The sequence below is a fragment of the Orbicella franksi genome, chromosome 3 (assembly GCF_964199315.1).
Source record: "Orbicella franksi chromosome 3, jaOrbFran1.1, whole genome shotgun sequence".
Classification (NCBI taxonomy): Eukaryota; Metazoa; Cnidaria; class Anthozoa; order Scleractinia; family Merulinidae; genus Orbicella; species Orbicella franksi.
The window spans coordinates 13,562,501-13,580,884 of record NC_138147.1 but is presented as its reverse complement, the minus strand read 5'-3'; the positions used below and the strand labels follow the sequence as shown (position 1 = coordinate 13,580,884).

At 38.3% G+C, this 18,384-nt stretch overlaps 1 protein-coding gene, 2 long non-coding RNA genes and 1 pseudogene across 4 annotated transcripts in view; 2 read left to right on the top strand and 2 right to left on the bottom strand.

Annotated features, from left to right (window-relative positions):
* LOC145481372 (uncharacterized) overlaps positions 1-18,384 on the bottom strand; it is a 130,674-nt pseudogene that overhangs the window by 88,865 nt on the left and 23,425 nt on the right. The gene's annotated exons all lie outside the window — the stretch shown is intronic.
* On the top strand, positions 6,079-9,387 carry LOC145483045 (uncharacterized). The gene has a single exon (XM_081461665.1). The coding sequence runs from the start codon at positions 6,114-6,116 to the stop codon at positions 7,560-7,562; it is 1,449 nt and encodes a 482-aa protein (XP_081317791.1). The 5' UTR covers positions 6,079-6,113; the 3' UTR covers positions 7,563-9,387.
* LOC145481363 (uncharacterized) lies at positions 11,756-17,196 on the top strand. Its single transcript, XR_014048624.1, has 4 exons — positions 11,756-11,969; positions 12,629-12,693; positions 13,222-13,314; positions 15,649-17,196. It is a non-coding gene; the product is annotated as an uncharacterized LOC145481363 (long non-coding RNA).
* The window catches only part of LOC145481364 (uncharacterized), a 5,902-nt gene continuing 4,655 nt past the window's right edge, over positions 17,138-18,384 (bottom strand). The window contains exon 4 of the long non-coding RNA XR_014048625.1: positions 17,138-17,805. This is a non-coding gene — a long non-coding RNA (uncharacterized LOC145481364). The remainder of the gene's footprint in view (positions 17,806-18,384) is intronic.

The following is an 18,384-nucleotide window of genomic DNA, read 5'->3' as shown; positions in this document are numbered from 1 at the left end:
GAAAATTCGTTTAAGCTTGCGGTGTTAAAGTTGAAAAATTATTGACGCTTAAATTTGAATATTACTGAGAGTCTGTATTTTTGCCGACGGCTTAATTTAGCTTTGCAGTCATTTTATTGGCAGTAGCTTTACCAGTCTTCAACCAATTTAACCTCGGAATTCACAAAAGCATTTCGCCAAACCGAATAAATTGAACTAACAAAACGAGGAAATCTCCATACTTTGTAATCACAATATGCAAATATTCACATAGGAACAAAAGTAAATTCTGTTCGCTTCGGCTTAAAATGGTTTGTAGACCTTTCTTGGTTCAGTTTTCAACAACAGAAGAACAAATTTTAGCAGTCTACGAAGCGGCAGTGCTAACTAAACCAGAGAAAACTTCAAAACTCGCCCGGCCGTGTTTACAAGTACGATTCTGGTTAAGCTTATTTTTAGATGTGAGGTTATAAGCTTAAATTGACGACGAAAATCGATAGAAAACATAATTTGTTTACAACTTACAGCAACCTCCAAAGCGACCCACGTGTTATTGTTTAAAGACGAGCGAAATTAAAACGATGCAATTTTTAAAATCTCTTACAGCATGGCTTCAAATAAGGAAGACTTTTAATCGATTCCAATTGAAAATAAGCTTATATCGCCGAGGAAACTTGTTAATTTTCATACCAAACGCAACAACAAAAGTCACTTACCGCAAGTTGGCAATTCAGTTCGGCCAGTGTAAATCTTCCAGGCAGAAACTTGCAGCAAAAGTTGTGAAGACTAAACTGAAGTTATATTTTCGATAGATCAACGAATCAACCACTTCTTTCCGCTACGTTTACTGTTTTGCAATTTCTCTAAAACACGCGGGTACGTTTGATTTCTCTAATGTTCATCACCTGACCAAATCAGGTGACTTTTGAATTTTTTTGCACGGCTGCACAGCATCACGTTCGCGCGAATTTTGAACTTGGCCATGGGGAGTTCGGCAGTCTTCTGAATCAATTTGTCGGGTACTTTCGCCTCCTTTCTATAGCCCTCGTTAGCTTTGGTTCACGGCATTGTTCGGTATTATTTCACCTCCTTTCTCTAGCCCTTGACTAGCTATAATTCACGGCATTGTTCAGTACTGTTTCGCCTCCTTCCCCAGCGCTGGCCCGCTCAGTCTTTTTCGCGATCTTCTTCGCTACTTCTTTGCCTGTTAATTCTTGCTTTCTGTCCTTTGCTTCAGCGCAACCCTGTCTTAAAAATATTAAATCAACCTCCGCTATCGTTTTTCTTTAAAAATCCCGCCAAGAAAAATGGCATTCACACGCTACCAACTGAGGGTGCATGTCTCTGTCAACCTATTAGCTGGAGTATGACCGCCATCTTGCGCGACTCCGTCGTCGTCGTCGCCGTCGTGCGTACGCGCCCACGAGCAATACCGCTAGCCATGATAACCATGAGAAAATCAATTCATGGGTTTCCTTTTCTTCCCTATATGGGTATGGGGCTCCGCCGGAGCTCCGCTATGATATCAGCACTTCAGGAAGCTCTGGTGCAGTTGATAGAGACAGGAAAATGGAAGAAAAAAAAAATTAAAATAGCTTACAATAATACAGTCGTAATCTGGATAAGGATTGAATGAAACTAACTTGCTATTTAAATGCGGTTAAGGAAACGTGGGCCCCAGGTAGAATATTGAGATCAACTAGAAATATGTCAATGCAAGCTAATTGACTTTGTGAAGTTAAGGTTCTGCGAATTTAATCAAAAGTCTTTGTTGTGCATACCCTGTAGTGACCACGAATGCGACAATGACCATAAAAGAACTATACGGGTACAAGAAGATTGGCTGTCCAGCTATTCTAAAGAGAATGTCATTTCGGAGAAAATCGAAAACCCATTTCTTAGACATTCCTGTGGATATTCAGTGGAGAAAAACAGAGAGAAATATTCCTTTGAAAATGAATATGAATCCTTTTTCCTTTGTACAGTGTCATCAGTCCCACAGAGTGTTTAAAGTAAGAGTCACTTGGGTCTTTGATGCAGAGTATCGTTTCAACTACAAAATTGCTTCTGTCGCGGTTAAATTCCCCCGTTTCATCGTTACTCGTCTTTTTAGAGAACTCCGTATGAGAACACTGAATAATAGACTTTTTAGTTTGGGCGGTTTGTTGCCCCATTTCAAACCATGTGATGATACTCTTGAGAATTCCTGCTCACAAATTTTCAAATAGTCGCGTGTATATGATTGAATAATTCCTAGGTGGATAAAAGAAGAATAAAAGACTGATCGCGCTATTTGGAATTATGTCAATTTTGTTGATTATCGTTTCCAGGTAATTCTTCACTTACCACATTTACCAATATAAGAGGCAGGGTTTCATCTACCAGTATAAAAGCAAGGCTAAGATATCGGTTGAACCTCAGCCGTTTTACGATATTTTCTTCTTGGGTTATCAAACACTCCTCTCCTGGATATGTAGTACTGGCTTTGAGAGTGAGAGAGTGTGTGAGAGAGAAAAGACAATAAGACATCCTGATGGTAGTTTAAAAAGATGACGATAAAATTAATGATTGTAAGTTTCTAATGGGAATTTTGTGAACGGAGAGTCAGTGTGTTGCAAACAATACTAAAAAGAGCCGAATATGAAGATCGCATTCATTGATGTACAGCAAGGTTTTTCTTAGGAATTTCATTGTGCGTGAGACACACTAGCATTCACCCAAGATCAATCAATACATCGAAAATTAAACACAACTAGCACAAAATTGAAATTAAAGAACGATAATTACTACTCATGTCTCTTGATGCGTACCAGGATAAATATTTTAGCCCAAAATCGATCATCAGTAACTAGAAATTCTGAGATGAAGGCCGAGGCATAAACAGCAAAAAGACGATCAAAATGAAACAATATTTTTGCTTGTTAAAAAATTTAATGTGGGAATTTTAGTTCAAAACGTACTTGACGATTCTTTAATTAGCAGTAAACTGAGTAACCGACATTTTGACTTGGAAGATTTGAATATGACATAAGTGCCCTACCTGTAATTGCAATTAGGTAATTTTTCAGGTCAAAGAAGAACAGAAAATTTTATTTAGGTTAGGGTTCATTTTGGCAGTAACGTTGCATTCGTAGATGTTGGTGGCCATCGTAGTGGCACGATAGCTTATTAGCAGCGGAGTGTTTTGGGGAACTAACCATTGCCTTTTGAAAGTAACGTATTTAAAAGAATAACCTATTTGATCATCCATCTTTTCTGTTGTTGAAGTTGCAATTTTCTTGCAAAATGTTCGCATTTCTCGTTAAGCGAGTAACTAAAAAGATAAGGGAGTGGAAAACTACAGTTATTTTCTCAGAAAGTAAAAAGCGTTAGGGATTCATGTGGCTGAATTTACCGATCAAACTTGGAAATTCTACTGTTAATATATTTGTAGTAATGTTCGACCAAAAATTATGCAATGCGGGGAAAAGTTCTCTAGTTGAATGTTTCTTGAAGCTACAATCGATCTACCGGCGAATGAAAAATAACTTCTACTCCATCAGGCGAAGAATTCCTTGAAAACAAGAGTTTAGCTTTCTGTCAATAATATGAAAACAAAGTACCTCTTCCTTAGAGACTGTCACTTTTGATATAATTTTTTGGTCACATTTTGTACTGCTTCAAAACACGAAATAAGACTTAATCTTATAGCAATTAATTTCAATCCTCATTTTAAAGCACGTACAACGTTTACCTAGAGAAGTACTCTTTTTTCTTTTCCTTAGTAACGCTATAGTATCCTTTATGTGACTCTTGTTTATTTATTTATTTATTTATTTTTACAATTTCAGCGGAAAGCTACATTTATCGAGACAAATAATATCAAGCGGATAATAACCTATGTTCAAAAGGGAGGGCGATGGAATTGCTATAATAGATCACTACGGAAAAACGTATTTCTCTAAAAACTAAAGTTGACTTTTCTGATCAGCCTAGCGTTTTATTTCACTAACGTTGCATGTCGTAATCCCCGAGAGATGATGGACCCCCAGTACTTTTTCCCTGTGGCTGCTTAGAATTTCTATGAGGTATGTTAATTTTCCGGCCTTATATATGAGGTGGATAGAAAATTAATGACTGGAATTAATTTACAACCCATGGAAATGATGCCAATCAAAAAGGGGCTCCAAACTGTCTAACGAGAAATGATTCAATAGTTCTGAGTGCAACGTTCATTATCAACTGGAAATAACGATTTAGGTGACTAAAAGTTGTAAACAGCCAAATGGTGAGCCGCTTGGAGTAAGGGTTTGGGGTAATTTAGATAGTGGGTGAAATTTCAAACTAAATTGCTAGCTGAGTGACAAAGTGACCTTCTGACCAAGCCATCCTCAACGCCCCCAGTTCCGTCGTCTTAACATAAATTTAAGTTTAGTTCTTTAAAAACAATCCTATGTGCCTCCTTTTCAATCGGTGCTGCTGAAGAAACTGATTCGCTGAACTCTTAAAAATAGCAAAGTCTTATTTGTATGTACATGGAGAAGGTACCCGAGTGCAACATACTCATAACATTTTGCTTCTAAAAGCAGGAAAGTCCAAACCTGTTGTAAGTGACGCGACTGTTACCACTTTTGGGGCTCTATGTTTCTGAAAAACACCAGTTTAAATGATCCATCCTCACTAAGGGCACTAACTGGCTAATGAAAGGCCTAAAATCCCCTATCACTCATCCTCATCGTCCCGATTGGGACATAAGGTCATCACGACATTAGCTCTCTACTTCTCACGGTTCCCGGCGATCTTTTCAGCCTCCGCCCAGAGCAAACCAAGCTCTTTGAGGTCTGCGGTCACAGTCCTCCGCCAGGTGTTCTTTGGCCTTCCTCTGTGCCGCAGAAATACCTTTCTAAAACGATAAAATTTGTTTTCACACTACAACATTTTGTCAGTCGCGTATCCGAGTGACTCTTGGTTCATTATGACATTGCTCGCATTGGCCTTGAATATTGCACCAGATCAGAGGTGCTGAATTCCTTAATGTGATCTTGGTGAAAGGTTTGCAGGCTACGGGTACACTTTTACTTGTGCATGGTGATCAGACCATCCCTTACGTGTTTTCTTCCCTTTTGTTTCTTTTCTCCAAATCGAAAACAGACAAAAAAAGAAATGAAATTTATTTATTAAACTCTACTCAGTTAACTACAGTACACAGATTACAATATGACTAAATAAGCACAAGTAGTCTTTATAGTGAATGAGTGGATGGTAGAGTACAGTTCAACACAAAAAAGTAAAGAGAGGTTCTTGTTAAATAAAATAAAGACAATTTTCGTAAACTATTTTGAGAAATATGCCTTGAAAGTTCAGGCGAGTTCTACCGGTCGAGCAACCAAGATGGTTGATCAAATTTATGCAAAATTGAGCATTTTCAACAAGCAAGAGCAGAAATTTTGAAACTTGCCTGGATTTCATATTCACATAGTTTATGTTTTAATCATTTTTTTGAGCTAATCGTCAATATGATTTAGATTTGTTTTGTCTACGTTTTAGGCGTTCAAAAAATAATTTTTCATAAATTGGGTCATTTTCAGATGACTAAGCGAACCTTCGATTTTGTAGTCCCCTTTAGGAACTTTTATAAATTCGACTTCTTTCACAAATTATTCTTGGACATTGTGTTTCGCACATGAAAGCAGTAATTTGGATCATATCTTAAAACTGGCCTTGGTTGTGATGGCAAAGGCCTTTAGCAATTTGCGCAAGAAGACTACTTTGACTTTTAACGGGCGATCAAGTCACGAAGGGCAGTTTTGCAATAGAAAATTTACCCACCTTTGACAGATAAACCGGAGAAACGTTTACTACTTCTTTTTTGACCATTGTCCCTCATGCTACAGTATATCTTTTTTTTTTAAAAACAATGGAAAGCAAACCTTTCAAATGCAGTGGTTTAACATTGAAATTGGATAGGCAGCGTGGTAGATATGTACAAAGTGGACAATTTGCACATTCGTGTTCTCTACGCGAACGTCATGCTTGCGTTTCGTTCTATGTTAAAACTCTCATGTACAATCTATGCGCAGCGCCTAATCACGGTAACTCAAACTTTGTTATGTAAATTTTTAGAGAAAATCTGAAGATATTGAGAGCGTTCGAGGATGATTATCGTTAAGGGTACCATCTTTGTCCTCGTAATATTGTCCGGTGTGAATGCGACAAAGAGGGATCCCAAATGGGCCAAAAGGTCGCAAGACGTTCTTCAAGCGAGAGATTCATACATCGAAAAGCTTGACAAGGTAAAGAATGAGCCAAATGCACAAAATGTTGAAGGCCTTCTTGACGTTCTCGGAAAAGTTTCTGCTCAACTTGCAGGGATCGGTAACCTTAACCTGTCCACCGTGGAAACACACCGCATATTGCTTCAAGGACTTTTGCAGCAACCCGAGGAACCCATTGTAACCAAGTTTTTTCTGAGTAAAAAGCTGAAGGCAAACTATGACAAACGTGGACTTGGATTCATCTTAAGGACACTAAGAGCACATTACGACTATGGCTGCATCACCACTCTTCTCTCACCTCCCCAATCAAAACGAGTTGACAGCACCATACCCGTAAATGCCATGTGTTCTCCGATTAAGGAAGATCTAGAGAAGCAAGACACTTTCGTCTTTTCAACGGATAAAATTTGCAGTAACATTAAGAAGTGCGCTGGAGCCCAAACACTTCACCCGTATGGTGACTCGGATGGCACGACTACAAAAGATGCTTGTACAAAGGACAATCGCTGTGACGTGGCGAAAGCGCTTCCGATGATGGGAGCCTTGCTTTGGTACAAAATCAGTGCTTTCATAGCAAAGAGCTTTTGTAGCAATTCTCTTGGAAGACCCGCGAAGTCGGTGTTGACGACAGACCTCAAAGAGATTGAAAACATGGCAAACTTGGTTATGGCCTATGGGAGTACTTTTTACTGGGGAGATTTTTTTAGAAAAGCAGCTAAGGAAAAAGCTTTTTCCAATCTAAACAATGCCATGTCACTGGTGGAGGAGAGAAAAAACGCTATCAGTTTCGTATCTTTAGCCTGTATCGATCTCCAAGCGGAGGATATGTGTGCTGTTGGAAGCATTTTCAAAGCCTTCGAGTCTTTAAAAAAAATCAAGCGGGACCGAATTAATCCTCCACCGACGCGTAATTTGCGATTATATTCGAGAATTGATCATGCAAAAATGCTCGAGCTCAAGGCAGACGCTTTAGAACACATAAATCTTCTCGGGAATATCCGAAGTCTTGACGAAAACTTACAAACTGCTGTTAAAGGTATTTCAAAGTACTTTCACGGTCTTGCAAAATACGATCAAGCTATTGCCGAAGCTGACGTTACATTCCTGACGGATAAATTGAAAGAATTTGATGGCAAGGCTAAAACACTGTCTGCAAAGGTGGAAAAAGACATAAAAAATGCCATGACCGCACTGCTGGTTACGCAAGCTGCTCAAGTAATTGAAGAAAGCACTATTCTGGGGTTAAGGATTGCAGAACACGCAAATCCATTAAAAGTGATCTTTGGCGGAGTAGAGGCTGGTGACATCTACGAGCAAACAGCAGACTGAGTTGCAAGATCCTTGCAAGAACTTGCAAGAGGTTCCGCTCTCATCGCTAATCTAAAGGGTGTATACGAAGATATGTCGGGCTTGGCCAAAGACTTGAAAGATAACGCAGATCAGATTTCAAACTTAAACGACATGGTAGAAGCCATTAAGAAGAACAAGATTGAAGAAATTGGTTTTGATGCTGATAAGTTCATAAAGGGTTATGGCGATTATACTCCAAAGGTCAGTAAGGCTCGTTTGGCTCAAAACGACGCTCTTTGGGCCGCGTTTAAGGGGTCGACTTGTGATCTGTTGTTTGGTGCACAAGGTGTCGGTGCGTCTGTAAGCCAAGGCGTGGTAGGAGGGATGCTGCTGTGTGAAAGATTAGAAGGAACTCTAGCTGAATTTGCTGCGTTAAGAGAAAACATATTCGACTTCCAGTTTGATCTTGTCGATGCATTGGCTCGCGTTGTCCGTGGTAATGTCGCGAAAAAGTTATCACAATCCATAACAGTGTCAAATGACCCTCTGGATGCTAGTCAGCTTATGCTGGGTTTCTTTATGACGCAATATCGGTTTCAGTCACATGCAAGCTTGTATTGTGACAAACTGGAGTACCTCAACCAGGGCGAGAAAATCACTGATTGTAGCGTAAGCCAGGGAACGAAAACCACAATTTGTTTACCCACTGGATTTTTTACGAACGAAGATATAGACAACATCATTGCTTGTAATCCCGATACTACATACGATGTTGATGAAAGATTTGTTTACATTCCAACTCGTCCCCAATTTAATGGCGATACAGGTTATATTAATCTGCCTTCTTTGGCAAAAGGCAATTCTGTCACTTTTCGGTTACCGGCACAAAGATCCTGGTTAAGGAAATACAACTGGTTGGCCGGTGAAGAGTTCTTAGCACCCTATGTAGAAAGTTTCAAGTTGTATCTTCCACTGAAAAAGTACAAAACAGGAAATGAAAAACAGCACTCTAGAACCCGCATTGAGTTGACTTCAGTGGCGGGAAGTTAATTTAGTGAAACATCTAACGTCGTGTACAACTTACCATTTCAGGACAGTAACTACCTAACAATATACACTCAAGGTTATGATCGATGCCCAAACGGAAAAGAAGCGTCAAATCCATACAGCCTCTGTGACAATCTCCCCAAGATCTGCGACACCAATACCCGCGTACCTCCAATCACCAAAAGTATCATGCCCACCATTCTATCAACATGGAAGATTAGGTACACCGTGGAGTCTGGAGAAATAGACTTAACATGGAATGCTCCAAATCCTGCCACTAATCTCCTGATGATTGCAAAAGTAAAGCTTCGTTTTCTCCCAAATCCTAATCTGACAAAAAGGCGAGTTTTGTGGCATCACAGAGACGAAACTGCCTTTGGTTGCTGTACTGGTAATACATATCGGCCAGAATGGAGGGATAAACGGTGCGTTCCATGTCCGTCAAAGCCAAATGGTCCCACTAACTCAGTTAGTAATTTGAGAGGTTACTATTGCGAAAAGGGGAAAGAAGATGTGGCAGGCGAGCCGCCAGAAAGCAAAATACCAATGCACAATGAAAGAATAAAAACAGTAGATTTACATCAATCAACGCTTTTTGAATTCCACTCTATATCGTGTACTTTATACGCAGTTACATTTCACACATTTTCACTGATCTGTAATAATTCGAATAAAAGTATAAACATCATGTGAATATTGTCTTTCTTTCTTGTGTGAAAATGACTGTTTTACAATCAGAGCTCTAGTGTATGGGTTCCCGCTAGGATTACTGTTAGGGAAGAAATTGTTGCACGATATAGAGAAGCATTACGTGACGACCAAAGTAAGGGATACACAGGAAACTAGGTATTTGTGGAAAGATTTGGCCATCGTGCAGATGCAAGCCCATCAGTGGGTCAGAATCGTGGCCGCCTCGATACGCTGCAAGAAATATTACTATCATGGTCAGTGACCGATATCTGGGTTTTGTGCTCGAGCTCATGTCAAAATATACTAAAAACTTATCTACTTCAGATAAAAATATTGATTTTCCACACCCTATTGAAGAGAATTGACTATGATTAAGTAAAAGCTTTTTCAGCGTCTTGTTATCTTTATTTTATTTTAGTTTTCCATATTTGTTTAATGAAACAAATATTCCCCTAGCGCTTGTTGGATATGAGATGATTACAGCCAGCTACTAGCCTCATTGGCTGTCTATCATATCACATCCACCTTGCGCACCTGGAATCATCATTAAATATATACATTTTTCCAGAAAAAAATGCCGAATCTGTAACACTATTTTAGAGTGCGTTCCTTTTTTATGACTGGGAATAGGACCTGTGATCCAAGATAGTTTGGATCACTACGCATCAAAGGAAGTGATGAATCGTTACCCATAGTACATTCATCGTTCTTTTGACACCCTGTGATCCAAGCGATCGTGGACCAGACCTATAATCCAAATCGTGTATTTAGGAGGGTCCCGTGTATAGATAAAACCGTCCTGAAATGGGGCTCGACGAACTCTTGCCAGAAAACGTACCCTTTCACACCCTTTGAGGTGGCTCATACTACTGCTTTGGCTATACGTACAAGGGTTTGTCGATTCCTCGTTACCAGTAGAGCGAGAAACAGGAAAAAAAAAGAGAAAGAAAGAGAAACGTAGACACGAGGTCTGACGGCCTAATGCGACATGGAGATTAAATAACGTGATCCCGCCTTGCTCTCTTTCCCTCGAAATTGTTCCGTGACGTGCTTATTTCCTTGACCGAAAGAAACTGGGAACGAAAGAAGACTAACCATGGCAGAGGAAGCAAGACGGCATTTGTGAAATAAGCTTAACTTGAGTTTTGAAACGTGTTGTACTTCGTGTGGTTCAAATTAATCAGCAGTTAAGAAAAAAAAGACAGCGATTTTAGAACACTGAGGCGAAGACCTCATTTCCGAGCTTTAATTGTGAGAGGTAAGTTGATCAGGCAATAATGGTTGAATAAACGGAATATTTGCTGGCAAATAGGATTTTCATGCCTTCTTTTCGAATTGAATTGTGTACTAAATGTAAGTCAGTTATTACCTATTTGTCAGTTATTACTTATTTGAAGCAGGTTGCGTGACAACATCCGGGTTGTGAAGTAGGGATCAAGGATGGTGCATTATCATATTATCCCCTGTGGGCTAGAACCATTAGTGACATTGAGGCAGTTATCGATTTCGCATCATCACTTTCATCAAGTGACGATGCTTTCTCTTAAAGACGCTTTCTTTTTTGCCCATCTCCGCCCTTTTTTTTTCCAACCTCTGACTAGGTATTACGATCTAGATTATAGAGTTTGCGTGTTTTTGCCCTCGCCTTTCTGGGAAGCTATTTATTGTATATATTTGGAGAAACGAAATGTCCATATTTTAATAAACGCGACTTTGGGCCTTTGCCCTTAGCCATTTTTACTCCATATTATGCCTTTTCTCTTTGTGTTGAACCCAGAAACGACCTCAGGTAAATGCATCTCATTATTTAAGTACTTAACATGTTGATGATGGAAGGGAGGGATATAGTACCTTAAGTGAGTTAATGTAACTTCAACATCCTGCCACGGCTAACCCTCTGGACATTATAATAAGACATTTAGAAGTTTCAGTTGGTCAAATTTACATCCCTCGGGGCCCGAAATGGTGTTCCAGTGCCACATCTTAGACTATGCGATGACATGCCCATATCCCCGAAACACTGGTCTCACTCTTTGACTTCCATCCGACTCGATGGACTATCTGCCAACAGATCTGCTACTGGGTCTGCGCGAATGACCGCCATTCAGAGATCTTACTAAATGCAAAATAGTTTTGATGTTTTTTTTTTATCAGAAATCAAAGCCAGGGGGAGATTCCACATCCCTTCCCTCAGTACACGGTAAAGGTTTTGAGCTTATAAGTTTTTGTACGTCCGTCCGAGGATTGTGTTTGCTTTTTGGGATACATAATACACCACCCGTACTTTACCGGGACATTCTGCCTATCTATTTCTCTCCGACCCAGTTTAAAAACTTAAAAATAGTCTTTAAACATCCCGCCTAAATTAAAATTAGCAAGTCATCCAATCAAAACGTCGCAATGAAAGAGCCACGCAGTGCGTGGCTGCAAAGAGTCAAGAATTTACATTGCAAATTATACATGTGCTCGTCGGTCGTACGCTAACGTTCGGAACTTCAGCAAGAAGGACTTGTCTTTTCTCTTCTTAGGCTTTCATTGCTTTTAAGTCTACTATCATTCCGCGAGGGATATGTCCTTCCATCTGTAGAAGCTGTTACGAAGCACAAATACATGGAATATGAACTCTCCTTCGAGAGATTTTGCAACACATGGTTGAAGTGACCGTAATTTATCGTTCGCAGGAACCACAGATTCGAAGGCGCTTTCTCGGTGAGTTTTTCTCAAGTTAAGAACTACACGCAAACGCAACACTGTATTTTCTGGAGATACTTTGGCATAGCTCGACAAATGTAGAAAACCTGATAAGGGTTTGAAGCAACAATTGCAGCACTTTTCCCTTTCATATTCACCGGCTGAAGTGACAGTGTCGTTACTATATTGTGCCTTTTTCTTTTTCGATCGTTTATAATTTCTCCACCGTCCGTCCGTCAGTTCAATTGGTTGAAAGCTGTAGAACTGTACAACTTTAGTTCGTGTTCAGTTTTTGCTATACCTTGTTAATCTGCAGTTACCAATTGTACTTGACAAAATATTCATGCAGTTTATCAGGGGATTTAAAGTGTTTTATGGCCGAAAAGTGACAAAGAATTGTTCATATTCACCGGCTCAACTGAGAATGTATTAATTGTAGGTTTTCTCTTGTCGTTGATGGTTTCTCCTCCATCTGTTCAATTCGTTGCCGTTTTTCGCATTTGAATCCCTCATTTCACATCTTAGTTAGAAATTTACCTCGAATCCCTGGCAACAAAGATCTTTCAAGGATTTGGTACCAAAGAGGTTGCATTCTTAAACACAGGGAAGTAGCTATGAATGAACCTAAGTAGTGTAAATTAAACACTTAATTTATTTGATCTCGTCTTTTTTTCCAGGAAGAGATGTTCGTATAGCTGCAGCACCGACTTTCGTGAGACCAGCCATGACAAGGTTTGCTCAGGTCAGTTAATCTGGTTGGTTACTTGCTTGATTATTAAATGTTAATTCTTCTTAAATTGCCATACATTGCTTATAATGCAGTGTCACATAGAAATAATATCTGCTTCTTGTTATGATTTTGATTATAGTCATGTTGGCAATGAAGCGGTTATCGCGAGGATTAGCCAGGACTTGGCTATAAATATAAGTACAACGATTTCAAAATTGATTATCTAATATAACGTGACAAGAAATTGTTCACAGTCACCGGCTCAACTGAGAATTTAGTAATACACCTACCAATTAGATTCTTAGTCACTTAAAGTCTTGTCATATCATTGGTCTATACTCCTCCGTCAGTTCAAACCACTCCAATCTTTCCGTGTTTGACACATAACAGTTAAACATTAATTTCGAATCCCTGGCTCCATAGGACTTTCCCGGAATTTGCTACCAAAAGAGGTTGCATTTTTCAATCACTTGTAAATACATGTAAGCCTAAGTCATTTATTTTATAAATACTAACTTTTTTCCTTTTAATTTCTTCCAGAAAAGAGACGCTGCAATACTGAGACTCCAGAGGCCACGGTGCCCATGACAACATTATTTGAAGAAACTTGATCTTATTGGCGGCTTGATCATGGTATGTTTATTTTCCTTACACTACTATATACCTCTTACAAAGCGAGTTATGAGGGTTTAGAGTTGCGTGGAAACCATTTTACCTCGTTTGTGATTTTGTTTTCTCTTGTTTAAAATCTAACGTAAATATTACGTGGACGAACCACAACCTGATTAGAACTCCCTTATAAACTTTGCAAACATTGCACCTTTACATGCTAATGACAGTTGTGTTGGATAGTGTTATAGACTGTTGCTAGCCACTTACAGTCAGAAAGTGTCGGAGAATTCTTTGTTTTCACGTTCTCAGTAAGGTTAACTTTATAGGGATGTCGTTGTCCTCCTTACGAATAACTTCAATACTTATGTTGTTTTTTAATCTCTCTATAGACTGTTATTGCAATGACGAGGCCCTTGATGAATTCAACTGAGTCGTCGGAGATGTCCTGCTGAGCACATTCGGCAATAGTGAGTTCATCGTTCTCATGTATATGTTGTGTTGATCACATACGGTGCGTAGTCGGGAGGATCAAGTATACTTTAATTCTGGCAGATCTTCGTTGACACATTCGTAAAGTTTTCTAGTTTTCTTATCCACCCACTTGGAAGTATTCTGAAAGCGGACGCACCCTCGTGACACAATTATTTTCTTAGCAATCTTGACTCGAAAACTGCAGACTCGGAGTCCGAAATTGCAATCAAGTGGTACTACAGTCCTCTTGATTGTAAAAACATCTGAGATCGACGATATTTCATTTACACAGATCATTTTTGTCGGGAGTTGCGTTTGAACATGATTAAGACGAAATCCGATAGGAAATTGACCAATTTCAGCTTTTAGTGGACAAAAACCTTGTCCCAGAATAACTTTAGGTATTTTACAGTCATTTTTACATTTTCTTAAAGCTAGAGATATAAATAGTTGCCTGAATTTCACCACTACTTTCAAGTGTTTCATATGTAACATTTGGTGTTGTTAGAAATGATTTTTTTGAGGAGATATTTAACACAGTCGCACAAAAGTTTGCGAAATGATGTAAATGATTTCGGTACAAATTCTTTGTCCATTTTTTGTTGTTCAAATTCTGGTTGATTCCTTCTTAATTCAATCAGGCTCCATGCTTTTAAAGAATCTTGAGAAAGGCTCTTTAAAAGTGTTATTAGTTGAGGCGAGTCTTTTTTTTTAAGACAAGCCAGCAGTCATGAAAAAAACGACGTCTGAAGGCATCCAGATTTCAAATTTTGGTCCGAATAATTATATTTAATGATTTTAAAATCTTGTCGTTCATAATGGTTACGTCGTCATTACACTATGAACAAGGGGAAAAAATACAATTGCACGGCTTCAAAAAATCTTTTTTTGCTTTAGTTGAAAGAATGCAGTGATGATTGAAATCCTTATTTATACTATGGGATTAAACTATTTGTTGCAATTTCGTGAATTTCAACTATAGCTTTCGTACCCGGGTCCAATTCGAGTGACCTTGAATGACCTTCATTGGCGTGTATTCACGGTAGCGCTGGCCGCCATGTTGGTTTTTACATTGGGATGCAGATTAATCGCGTGATTTCTAAAGGAGCAAACAACTTAAAATTTAGGAGATTTTGACCAAATTCATATTGTTTCGTGCTTTGGAAGGGTGATATACTTAACTTTGATGTACTTTCGAAGCATTTGTATATCAGAAAAAGATAAAATGGTCAATCTTTTAGTCGATTTGGAGGGTGGCCATGCACTCGTGACCAATCTAGGTGACCTTGAATGACCTTCAACAGGCTGTCGATGTTCTCATTCTGATGCAAATTAACAGAATGATTTCTTAAGCATGGATCACACTTGTGATATAAGCATAACGCTGCAAGCACGAGAAAAAGGAACAAGTTTCTTTTTTTGTGCTTTTGTTTGTGGTTATTTCACTAGTGTCACGCTTATCTCACAAGTGGGAGCCTGCTTATTTCACTATTGTGTGAACCAGGCTTAAAGCGCGAACAACTTTTCAAAATTCCGATCAAATTCTTGTTTATCAGTTTGTCCGAATAAAAACCCGAATATGTGAAAAGAAGGTTGATTACAAAAAGCAGTCAATCCTGCAAATTGATCTCGTTCGCTTGTGTCGGACGAACTGTTTAACCCATCGCTAAGATATGAAATAAGCTGTTATCGTAGAGGTTATAAGGAATACTAGCTATGTTTTCAAAGAAACATATTCATTTGCTACTTGCAGCTTTGGACGGCTGTGGACGTTTTAACCTTTGTATGCATTTTTTGAGCAGTTGTTTAGTATGCTTTCTAACTGAAAGCTCTTGAATTGGAAGGCACACAATGTTAACATGTATGGGTTTTATTTTTCCACAGTGTGACTGATTGCTCAGCATTCTTGAGGGAGACAGATTTTCATGGATGCTATGTTCTTATGGATTCCCGTGACCGTTAGATGTCTTAGGACAAGAAGAAGAGTGTGAATTAGATGGTGTGGTCTGCTTTGTATGTGGCTCGTTAAGTAAAGAACAATAATTATCCAGAGACAATATTAAGCCATTTGCTACCAAGAATTATCATGGCATCAAATTTCGTCCGCAAAACGAATTCAGTGAGTTAACGAGAGTTGAACTAGGGACTGTTGTTTTGATGCACGATCAAATTCTCGTAACTAATATTAAAAGTAATGTATCATACTGGGTGAGGAGAATTTAGATTACAAGCTTGAAAACGCGGACCCATGTTTTGTTGACTAGAGATCGACTTTTCGGTTATTTTCAATTTGGTTTAAATTTTTTGAAGGAATATCTTCTTTCACTTTACGGTGCAATTATCTGTGAATATTTCCAATCCTTAAAATTTCGCCGTACGTTTTTCTATCAGAGGCGTCTTAAACTTGTTGCCGGTCATGCAACTTGAGTTAATTTTTTGAAGTAATTTTGTCCGCTATTTTACGGCGCAAATAATTGTGAATGTTTCTAAAAGATCTCGCCGTTTTCCTCTCCTCCAAAGACCTAATCTCAGTTATTTCTTCTTGGATTTTTATACGGCGCAATTCATTGTGAAATATTCTAAATCATCTTGCCGTATCTTTTTCTCCCAGAAAAGTAATTTCACCGCCAGCCGTGAAATTGTATGTAAATTCTTAAAAGTTTTTACGTGTTCACGGCGCAATTAATTGCGAATGATTTGAAGAGTCTTGCCGCTCTTTTTGAATTGCTAGATCTTACAATACCTTAGGCAATGGAAAAAAAAAAAAAATTCCGGAACATCCTTGGGCAGACAACTCAAATAATAAAATAATTACCATTGTGCTAATATCAAACAAACAAAATTATTCCTGAAGCCAACACTGAATTTCTCGCCAAATTTTAGTTATTCGAACCACTGTTAAATTCTCGTGCAGTTTTCTTTGCACAGGTCCGCGTTAAGGTTGTATTCAATGCTTTGCAAACTTGAAAATCTTATAATTATCAAGTTGACGCAAGACTATTTGACTATAACCTGATTTGAAACAATTTTTCATGAAAGGAACAATAGTCTGTTACTTAAGATTTTCCGGCAATGGTTTCAACCTATTTACCAGCGATTGTTTGTAAAAACGAGACAAAGTCTTCACCGACTAGTTTGTAATTTCACTTTCGAATTAGAGAAAATTATTTTATTTCCTCTGATTGTTATTACGATTTAGCTATTTTTAAGTCTTAGTAATAATTGTCAACTGGTTTAAATAATTACTATGATCGATAGATACAATGACATTTTACAACTCGTAAAATTGCTTTGCATCTGTTGACCTTAGTAGTTAGTTAAACAGTCTTCATACTTGTAAATATATACTAAATAAAGATCACAACTTGTAAAAGAGTTATCAGTTAAACACTTTATTGATTGAAATAAAGAAACAATATTGAAATCAACAAATGAGTCTTGTGTCACTTAACAAAAAAATATATGCGCTTTTAAAGGGGCCTGGAAACTAGTCAGAATGTAGGCTATCTCTTTTACTGTTTTTTGACTATGTAGGGTTGCCGACGCGGAAAAACGTTCTGCACTTTTAAACAGGGTCTAGTAACAAGTCAAAATAAAGGCTGCCTTTTGATGGGCCAAATCTGAATGCAAACTGCACAGATTTTCCCGCCAAAAGACTTAGTTTATTTTTGACAAATTTCTAGACTCCATCTAAAAGCGCAGACATTTTTTCCCGCCAAAAGACTTAGTTTATTTTTGACAAATTTCTCAGGCAGCGTTTAAAAGCGCATACTATTTTCCCGCCAAAAGACTTAGTTTATTTTCGACAAATTTCTAGACTCCATCTAAAAGCCCCGACAATCTTTCCCGCCTAAAGACTTGGAATATTTTTCACTAGGAAATCAAAAACCATTTGTAACACAGCAAAGACTTTTTAACTTAAACAAATGTCCAACGAGTTTTCGCATTGTTTAGTAAGATCTCTATGATGAGAGCTAGCAGTTTTATACACAGTGTCAGTCTTCACTAGCAGTTTAATGTTGTGATTATCTTTTTTCTTTCCTGCAAAACAAGATGAAAAGCAAATAAGAAATATACCAATGACTAAAGACAGTTATAATTTAATCGCATTATATGTTCAATTCCGATAGGACAAATTCAAAAATGATGTGCAACTCGTCTAACGGCTCGTGTGCCACTTGTTTGTTCTCGCCACATTTTGACGTCATCTGTGATTTACATGTACAAATGTATTACTGAACAGACGCACGGGAACATGGAATCTATTTGTTTAATTCTTTAATGTATTTCTTAAGGCAATCGATCTTTCCATGAAAGTACACAAAACAGCTTCCAATAAACAGAAGTAAAATTCGGTGAAAAACATGAATTTTTCGCGAAGCACAGGTGACATGAAAAAGTTAATACCAACACCTTAAATTATGGTGCATGGCAAATAGAATATACAGGATGGAATAAAAAATATCTGTCTTTCTGATCTTGAATAAATCCCGAAAAAGCATTTCAAATTATACGTTTTACGTCATAATGGCAAACGAACCGACAGTTAAACACTGTTTTGATGAAATTGCTTCAAGAAATACCAGAAAGTCCCTTGAGAACCGAAGCCTAAGTATTTTC